The 9,855-nt window shown below is 33.3% G+C and overlaps 1 protein-coding gene across 2 annotated transcripts; it reads right to left on the bottom strand.

Moving 5' to 3' along the window:
- Nucleotides 1-866: 866 nt before the first annotated feature.
- Nucleotides 867-8,714, bottom strand: Hrb27C (Heterogeneous nuclear ribonucleoprotein at 27C). 2 transcript variants are annotated; one of them, XM_073968167.1, is made up of 3 exons: nucleotides 8,466-8,714; nucleotides 2,647-3,281; nucleotides 867-2,042 (listed from the first exon to the last, which is right to left on the bottom strand). In XM_073968167.1, the coding sequence occupies exons 2-3, from the start codon at nucleotides 3,139-3,141 to the stop codon at nucleotides 1,269-1,271; spliced, it is 1,269 nt and encodes a 422-aa protein (XP_073824268.1). In that variant the 5' UTR covers nucleotides 3,142-3,281; nucleotides 8,466-8,714; the 3' UTR covers nucleotides 867-1,268. The 2 variants fall into 2 exon arrangements, with proteins under 2 accessions (XP_073824268.1, XP_073824269.1); XM_073968168.1 differs by having other exon boundaries at nucleotides 7,591-8,609.
- Between the last annotated feature and the right edge of the window lie 1,141 nt (nucleotides 8,715-9,855).

Raw genomic sequence — 9,855 nt, 5'->3', positions numbered from 1 at the left:
GGAATTAAACATAAAAATTCATATATAAAACTTATACACGTCCTCCTGCTGGGTTTTCGTACAAACAAAGTAACTGAACGATAAAGAGAAAATACTCCTTCAATCCACTATTTCAGGATACCACGATGAAACACAATAATGCCAAAGATAACAAAAACATTATGACAATATGAATATTCAGATAGCTATGTCTCCACGTTGTACTCTTTGCATACAACTGGTCAACCGGTAATCTGACACTCTTTTCGTTTTTTAGATATTCTCATTCATCTTATTCGCACATTGTGCTTTGCGGATTATGCTTTATATTTAGAAAGGCTCTTTTTCTCTTTAGGTTCAGGGACATGTCTATGCGCGTAAAAAGTGTAGTAATTATAGAGTAAAAAATAGTAATTCTAAAGTTTTCTCTTTACACCCCTATTGTAAGTGTTGTTTCTTTAACCTAAACATCCTTTTGTGTAACTTTTTAGTTTTCTGTTTACTTTTTCGTTTCTATTACATATTTTCTTGTTTTTTTTTTTTTCTTTTTCAGTTGGTTTCAATCATAATTAACTATTTTCCTTAGTACTGTTAATTATTTATAAGATATATTATTAATATTTGTTGTTTAATTTACTCTTGTTTTTGAAACTTGTTCTTAACAGTTGTTATAGTAATATTGTTTAAGAGTAGTATTGTTGCTGTTGTTGCTGTTTTAACATACATATATATAATTGGTAGATTTTTTCCTCATTTGATGGTATAAATGGTTTAGTATAATTATGAGTTTCCGTTTCATTTATATTTTATACAAAGATATATGTATGTAATCTTTTCAAAGTTTCATATATGCATTAATATATATAGTTCTTCAATATTTTATGATCTTTTTATAATTAATTATTAATTAGTTATTAATATTACATTGTACGTAAAAATAATATTTAACAACTGAATTGTACTGTACGAAACAGACGACGACGCGCAATAGCTTCAAATGAATGTCCGGTATTTATTGATGGACGTTTGTTCCTGGTGTTTGCTGTGGTTACTACTTGATGGTAATTGATGGGGATAATGATAATTGTTGGTATTTTATGTACTTTTTGCAGTTAAGGTTCTTCCACTCTGATACTACTGTTGTCAATATATTGGGGTAGGGCTACTCGGTGTTACTTAAACTTGAATTTGTTATTTTTATTTTTCTTCTTTTAAGTGAATAACAGCATCAGCTTTTTCAACAGGCAGCAGGTAGGCGCAAACATACTAATATTAACGTTGAAACATTTTTAGACTGCTTGTGAGGCAGCATAAGGTGGCTGAGTAGAAGTGTCATTTCCATATGCTGACCGTGGACCTGCTCCATAATTGGAGGCTCCACCCTCTTGCTTAACATAGTTGCTGTAGTCATAATCATAACCAGAACCGTAACCACCATAGTCGTATTCAGAACCGGATTTAGAGGCAGAATTGCCTGGCCCTGTACGTGGCATGCCGCCAACGGGTCCTGTGGTCGAAGGACCACCAGCAGCCCAAGTTTGAGCTCTGGAGTACATATCGGTAGCTGTGCCAGCACCTGCTCCAGGCGCACCAGTAGGACCGGCAGAGTTAGGTGGCATGTTCCAAGCATTCCAACTGCCACCACCTGATGGTCCAGAGGGTCCACCAGTTGATGTTGAATTGTACATATCGTAGCCCCCATAACCCTGAGTTTGTTGGGGTCCTGCATAATTAGACCACTGTGGTGGTGGTCCTTGGGGTCCCGGTGGAGCACCCCAGCCCTGGTATGAACCAGGTCCACTGTTGCCATAGCCATAACCGCCTTGTTGTGGGGAAGTTCCCCATCCTTGATAACCGGGCATCATGTTAGGCGCACCCAAAGGCATATTCAACGGCGGCCCTCCCATTTGTCCGTTTTGTCCTTGCATCATATTAATTGGGGCATGGGGTGGACCCCAGTGACTTGGATCATTACTGAGTTTGCCGTAAGCTCCACCCACAGAACTATTGTTTGCATTCTGTGAATTCGATCCATCACGAGGTTCGGCTTTTTTAATTTCAACCTATAATTGTATTGTTTAAAAAATATAAATAATAAAATATATAATTAACATATTACAGTCGTATTCAGGCAAGTAATAAAGTTTAAATGTACAATGTATTTTGGGAGTGTCTTTCTCCTTCATCGAAAAAGCTAACATAACAAAATGGTAACAAATTATGGTTATTTTGCTTTACGTAAATCAACAAACAGCATAAGACGGTATTTTTACTATTTCGTATTAATATGATAAACTGCATTACATCTACACCGAGAGCATCTAAAGAATGTGTTCTATAAAATAATATAGCGTTCCTGTACACAAAAATAGTTTTATAGTTACACACATGTTTGAAAGACGGATCTTTGCATGTGCCATGTGCAAAAGTAAAACTTCTCCGAATTTGTAGTAAAAAATTAAAACTATTTATATGTATGGTACATTTAAACTTTAGTACAAAACTGCAAATGTTGTTCCCTCTTTAATCATAAGGAGGTACAAGAAGATTGAACATTGTTAAGAAATTTTAAATTTGAGATACAGTGTGCTTAACAAGAAAGAAGCGACTTACTTTATATTTTCGATATTTATAAACAATAAATACATATGTATTTATATTCCTTACCTGTTTGCCATTAAGGTTGATATAACGTTCATTGGTAACATGCTCAACAGATGACTCTTCTTCAAACGATAAGAAACCGAAACCGCGTGATTTCTTTTTCTCCTGATCATACATAATAACAACTTCAGTCACTTTGCCGTAACGACCGAAAAATGTACGCAAATCCGTTTCAGTCACATTGGAAGGCAAACCTCCAAGAAATACCTTGAAACCACCACCTTTTTTGGGTTTTTGCAAAGTACGTGGATTGCAAGGTTTAGGATCGATAGTACGGCCATCTAATGTGTGGGGTCCACTTTGAAGTACATGTTGAACATTAGCCGGGTCTGCAAATGTAACAAAGCCGAAACCGCGTGAACGACCACTTTCATTATTTTTCATCACTACGCAATCGATAATTTCGCCAAAACGACAGAAGTAACGTGAAAGATTCTCTTGTGTGGTTTCCCAAGAAAGACCACCAACGAAAAGTTTGCCCCTCTCGTCTTCCTCCATGGTTTTCTGAGGACTCTTCTTAATTGACGTAATTTTGAAACCAAGAACAGTTGGAGAACCTTCCGCTCAAGAAGTACTATTGAACAAAATGTGGATGATGTTGATTAAATTTTACCACTGTAGTTATGTTTGGTTGTGTCCTGTGTAAAGAATAAAGAAAGTAGTTTTTACAAAATATTCAAGGTCTTTACACAAAACATAAAAACAATTTTAATACATAAGCAGATAGACAAATTAAAAAAAATTGTGACAAAACCATGGTTCAAGAATATGTTTATTACCCTGCACCCAAGTCCTATTTAGTAAGGTTATACAGGAGGTGAATTATGGCCTTAATCTCCTTTTCCTGACAAAAATAGTTTTATGGTTGAGGGGCCAAGATAACTAATTTTGGATGTTCAATTACATTCGTACTTAGTATTTTTTTTTTATTATTAATGAATTAAATTTTATTTAAAATAGAAAATTGTATACGCTCAGGATTGGATTTGTAAGCTGTGTAATATTTTATATGGTCTTATAGGCATTTTATTACATGAATGGAAATAAATAAATAAAAGTTTATATGCGAGGAATCCATTAAAAAGTATTAAATGATACAATATTCTTCTGTTATCCTTCACCCCTGTGGAGCATAGGGCTGAATATTCGTCGCAAAGCTTGAATAAATGATAAAACTGAAAAATTTAATTATTTTGACACCAATAGAAGACCTGAATTTCCCTTCTCGTTTCACCTGGCATTTGCATCAAGGCAAATTTAGGAAGGTTATACAAACGGCGAATTCTTCACTTGCTGTCAAGTTGTCTTGCAAGGAATCCTCCAAGAAAAAACCTAGACATTGGTTCCGAGATTGATATTGAAGACACGATTAATTTTTGGAAGCGGTCAGGAAGGATCTTCCCGATTTTTTGCCTCTGTTCTTGATTTTCATAGTTCCAAACTGTAATTTCTTTCACTATTTGCGATGCATCTAAGCTTTTTATTAATTTTTTACGCTTTTGTTAGGATTTGAATGTAGCGGCGAATCATTTTTCACTGATTTTCTTAGAGATTAATGTCGGTAAAGACCACAATTAATAAAACATATTGTCAAAGAAATTAATGTAGATAACCGCGAAAATATGTCGCAAGGTGACAATCTCCAACGGTTACTATAAAAATCTTTAGAGTGTAACAAAAATGTCTTTTTCTCAAAAAATATGTAAAAGGCAAAATACTTTTTTGAGGAAAAATATTTTGTGTTGTTATAGATTTTTGTCAATATCTAGAAGACCATTAAGCCTTTCGCAGCGGTTCTTGCAGATATTGGATACTAAAATATCCACAAACATACTACATACAAATATTCGACTTTCTGATCACTAATTTGATGACTTTAAACGAATTTATTGACATTTTTTCAATTTTCTAAAGAGGCAAAATACTTAATTGACTCACTGTATGTGTTTTGTAATTCGAAAACAAAAGCAAAACAAAACATAAAATATATTTTTTATAAACCTTTTTCAGATGTAATTCGTATCATTTTAGTTGTAATTCGAGAATTCCATTTGTAATTTGTAACATTATATTTGTAATTCGAGAATTCCAGTTGTAATTCGAAACATTTCCATTTGTAATTTGAATTATTTTATTTGTAATTCGAATTATTCCATTTGAAATTCGAATTATTCCATTTGAAATTAGAATTATTCTATTTGTAATTCGAATTTTTCTATTGTAATTCGAATTATTCTATTGTAATGTATTATTTTATTTGTAATTTGTATTATTTTATTTGCAATTCGAATTATTCCATTTTAAATTCGAATTGTTTTAATTGTAATTCGAATTAATCCATTTGTAATTCGAATTATTCTATTTGAAATCCGAATTGTTTTAATTGTAATTCGAATTAATCCATTTGTAATACGAATTATTCTATTTGTAATTTCGAATGGAATAATTCGAATTACAAATAAAACAATACGAATTACAATAGAATAATTCGAATTTCAAATGGAATAATTCGTTATCATGGGTAGAAATAAATTTTGTGACGTCAGTACTAGGAAGATTATAGTGCAAATGCATCGTGATGGAGGGACATGTAGACAGATAGAATGACCCAAATGTGTCCAAAACCATGGTGCACAACACCATACGATATTTTAAGACGAATTCTACTACAGAAAAATTGCCCCGTAAACAAGCAGAATTAAGACAGCCCGGGAAGATAGGAGAATAGTCCGCGAATCAAAAAAACAAAAACATCCCCATATATCAGCAAACGAGATCCGGGTGGCAGCTTTTATGAAAATGCAACGAAGCCATCAGTAGACACTGTAAAACGTCTTTTAAGAGAAGCTGAACGCTTTGGACGAATTTCTCAGAAGAAGCCATTATCGTCAGAACGGAACCAAAATCTACATTTAGAATTTCCAAAAAGGACCTCCGTTGGACGTTTGAAGGACTGGAAACGGGTTTTATTTTCCGATGAAAAAATGATCAATAGTCTCCCCAGATGGGAAAAATGTGTACAAACGTCGCTTTAAGTGCACTGAGTACTATTCAAAATACACGCGTGCTACTCTTAAACACAGCGGCGGATCAATTATGCTTTGGGGTTTATTGAAAATTCCGTAAGAGTTCTGGAATGGCCATCATGTAGTCCTGATCTACATCCTATTGAGAACTTATGGCGAGTTGTAAAATCTAAAGTGGTCCCACTTAAAATAAAAAAAAAAAAATTGTTGACATTTACTCTGAAACCAAAAAATAGTTGGTACGTTCCAGAACTGCAAAAAGCTACTAATTTTTACTATTTTCTTCGATAACATAAAGGGAAATTTGTTATCGTAGTAAAAATTAGTAGATTCTTGCAGGTTCTGGAACAGAGCAAGTATGTGTGAACACTTATGGGTACTTTACACGATATGTTTTTTGCATATGACTTGTCACTTCTGCCATACAAAATGTATATGCAAAGAGACAACTCATATGTAAAAAAAAAACATATCGTGTAAAGTACCCATTAGTAAACTCGATGTCTGCAGATGTCATACAGTGGTTGATTACAAAGTTTTTGCAACCAAATATTAAAAGTTTTTAATAAAATTTTGAGAATTCTATGGAAAAAGGTTGTGTCCTTAATTATTTGCACGGTTGGAATTGTCGAAATAACAATCTTCATTAAAATAATCCCATATTTGTAGATGAGTTTATTCAAATATTATGTAATTTAAAGCTGGTTTAGATTAACTTAATTATAAAATTGTTTGCCAAAAATGGTTAAAAAATGTCAGGTATTGGTTCAAATATGTTAGACGCTGTCCCTAATTAGATGCACGGAGCTGTATATACCTATCTAAATAAACTCTAAAAAGTAGTTTAACTCTGTAAAAAGCTTTAATGCTATAATTCGTAAAAAAAAGCTCTAAACACTGCACGGTGGTAGATTATGTTCTATCATTTAGCCATAATCAGCAATCTGCTACATCAAAAACCAGCTTTATGCCTTAAAACGTCAAAAATATTTCTCCTAAATCAAGCGATTCATACATAATACAATAAAATTAAGGAAGCATGTATTAATAAACGAATTAGGCATAAGTCTAGTTTAGGGCCCGGTTACCAATGATATTTCTCATATTTTCACAGTATGGGTATCATTGTAAAGTTTTTGAGGTCTTGATTGCAACTAAGGGGTGTTGGAAAAACATTTCATTTTTAAGAGAAATTTTAAGGTGAAAGTCTTAAACGGCTGCAAAAATATGAAAAATGTCATTGTCGTTATACTCAGATCCCTAGGGGCCATCTGCGGTATAAATATATCATCAAGATTGGGCCCTAAATAGATTGGGATTGGACCCTAAAATATACTTGGCCCCAACAACTTTTGACAGCTCAAAGTGCCATCACCTGCGCAGATTTAGCTGAATTGTGCCATGCCTTAAGCTATTTTCAATTATTTCTGGAATATGGCCGTAAAGTAAATTTATTCCAGCTTGAAAACAATTGAACAAAAACGGTGTATATATTTTGTAAATAAAATTCCTAGCATTCATTTAACTTTAAATTTGAAGAATAAAGATATTAAAAGAGCGAAAAGAAAAAAAAAATAATTTTTACGTGGCGACAAACAAAGCCCCTAAAGCAAACAAAATAACATAAATATGGCAACAATAAACAATTCACCTCACATGGTATCTGTGGAAGAATCACACACAATGAAAACATGCACTTAAAAACAAAATGGATGGCAGCCGGCCGACGTTGCAGAACAAAAATTAACTTTCCAACATAAATCTTATACAGCAAAAAAAAATCTGTTACTATACAAAAATTAAAACAGTCCATTGAAAATTATTTTAGTTTTCTTTCAGTTGCATCTTTTCGGCTATAAAAAGTATACAAAATAATGACAATAATCTTTCGCCATTTCGTGTTTACGATATACGTACGTACTAACACATTAACGTACACACATACACATTTTCTTTCTCCACCATTCGTTGTGTTAAACCAATAAAAATATTTACGCAGTACGATTTTCTGTTAAATATAATTTGGCACTTTGGCTTTCATAAAACCAATAACGTCAATGACCAAAAGGACGAATTGATAAATAAACGCTAAAACAGTCGTTGCGGTCTAAAAAAGGATTTCGCAAGCGGCTTTCTTTTAATGGGAAACCTCTATAAAACATGCTGTCCAAGCTCTGCGGCGTGGTTTCTAGTTCGCGCTTCTTTGTAATAGACAACGTTTGCAAACACTGCTGTTTTCTGCCATGCATGCTGTATGTATTCGCCTAATTTTTCTTGATACAAGCAGTAGTGTCGATAAAATAACGACTAGACGTTTTCTGGTGTACCATCGATGTGTGTAAACCAACAACCAGTATAAGATTGTTATACATACGTATATACATATCTTGTGGGTATAAAAAAATAAAGAAATCACTTTTCACAAATGTACAAATAACATATTTTACTTATGCCGCAGCTATCCTATCCCATCAACGACTAGGACGTATGTTGTAAATATCCATGTGTTTTTATAGGTAATTTGTGTTATTGCTTCTCAAAAAGAAGCCATATGCGTGTACCATTACTCAATGAAAAAAAACACGTTAAACAATTGTATGCAAAGTTAATATAAAGCTATCAAATGAAATTCCACAGACCACAAAATTTTTATTATTACTGAATACACAAAAAATAACTTATTTTCACTTTGACCTAATACGACGACCGCGGTCGTCGATCGGTTTTGTTGAAATTGTTTGTCTGCATTATGTAAATTAATATGTAAATTAAGAAAAATATGTTTTTATATCTCACCGCTTTCGCCAGGTGTTCGTCTGAGGAAATCTCAAAAAATTTCGCACTGCAAATTCACTAAATTTAAGTTTTTCCTTAAAAAACTAGCTTATAAATAATTTTTATGAGTTGACGATATAACCTAACTTAACCATGATAAAATATGAATTTCGTCGACAAATGCTTTGTAGCTCTGCTGACAGTAAAGGTGAATAAATCAGGTTGTGGTGGATACTTAATTCCAATAACCGGTAATCACATCCGCCCACTGTTTTCTGTGGTAACCTAAATAGCAACGCTCTGAAAAGTAACATGAGGTTTACAAAAAATAAAATGTTCAAAAATTCAACCCTGGCCGGTTTACTTAACCATGGGTTTACACATGACAGGACAGTTGAGTTCATGTATTGATTGTCAAAAACGCAAAACTTGCCTGTGTCACGTGGCGTCCCGACAACTGCAAAAATAGTTGGAGAATTATGAATGAAAAATAGTTGTAGAATTATGAAATAATTGTAATTATGTTTTCCGTTCACGTATTTTATTTTTATTCCTGTTCTTTTGTTTTCAACACATTTCTCACCTATTTTACAAACATGTCAGAATTTTTTTAACCCGACAGTCTGTGAAAATGTGTCAATAAATCAGAGTTGTATTTCAAGACAAATTGTCTGGTGTAAACGCGTAGTAAGTGGTGTTTAAACTATCCATCAATATCGTATGAGATGTTAAATTTGCTACCTGTGAACGTTGTACACATATACTCCGTTCCAGAACCTGCAAGAAGCTACTATTTTTTACTACGATAATATTTTTCCTTTATGTTATCGAAATTTGGTCTAGCAATAACTTTACCATATAATATCGAAATCATTTCAGATTTATATATATCTGCCATATATATTTTACGTACTCACAGTGGTGTAGCGTATTATATATATCGGCCCTGGCCGACTTTGATCCTTTCCTTAGTTGTTATTCATAATTTTGCATTTTAATTCAACCGACATTTGTCGGTAACTCAAAAAACAAGTCAGAGTATTTAAACGGCGTTTGCATTAGAACAATTTGCGGGTTAACCTTCTTTATCGCCCGTTATTATATCCTTTATGTAGTTAGATGTTGGCCGATAACGGACAGATAACTAGTTTTATAATCCTTCAAGTTTGCTTTAACAATAATAGTGCGGTTACACTACAGTTTTTTGCCGGGTTAACCAACTTTATGAGGATTTACTGCTTAATCTGGACAAATCTGACCAGATTTGCCATACAAAAATTAAATCCTCTCACGACTGGGTTTATTTTAAATCCGGCACAAATCCACCAAAAATACAGTGTTGTATTCGGTATTTGTGCAAAAAAATCCAACTCTACTCAAAAAGTACCAAAAGTTGCAACTGTTTTTGCAA

Source organism: Musca autumnalis, unplaced genomic scaffold, assembly GCF_047663935.1.
Source record: "Musca autumnalis isolate F117 unplaced genomic scaffold, ASM4766393v1 scaffold_2, whole genome shotgun sequence".
Classification (NCBI taxonomy): Eukaryota; Metazoa; Arthropoda; class Insecta; order Diptera; family Muscidae; genus Musca; species Musca autumnalis.
The sequence above is the reverse complement of the archived record's forward strand: the minus strand, read 5'-3'. Positions and strand labels throughout refer to the sequence as shown.

Excerpts from the sequence above, each read along its gene's own strand:
- Hrb27C (XM_073968167.1), bottom strand. The coding sequence starts at position 3,141 with ATGGAGGAAGACGAGAGGGGCAAACTTTTCGTTGGTGGTCTTTCTTGG. Across the intron at positions 2,043-2,646 it reads TCAACCTTAATGGCAAACAG|GTTGAAATTAAAAAAGCCGA; the intron begins GTAAGGAATATA and ends ATACAATTATAG.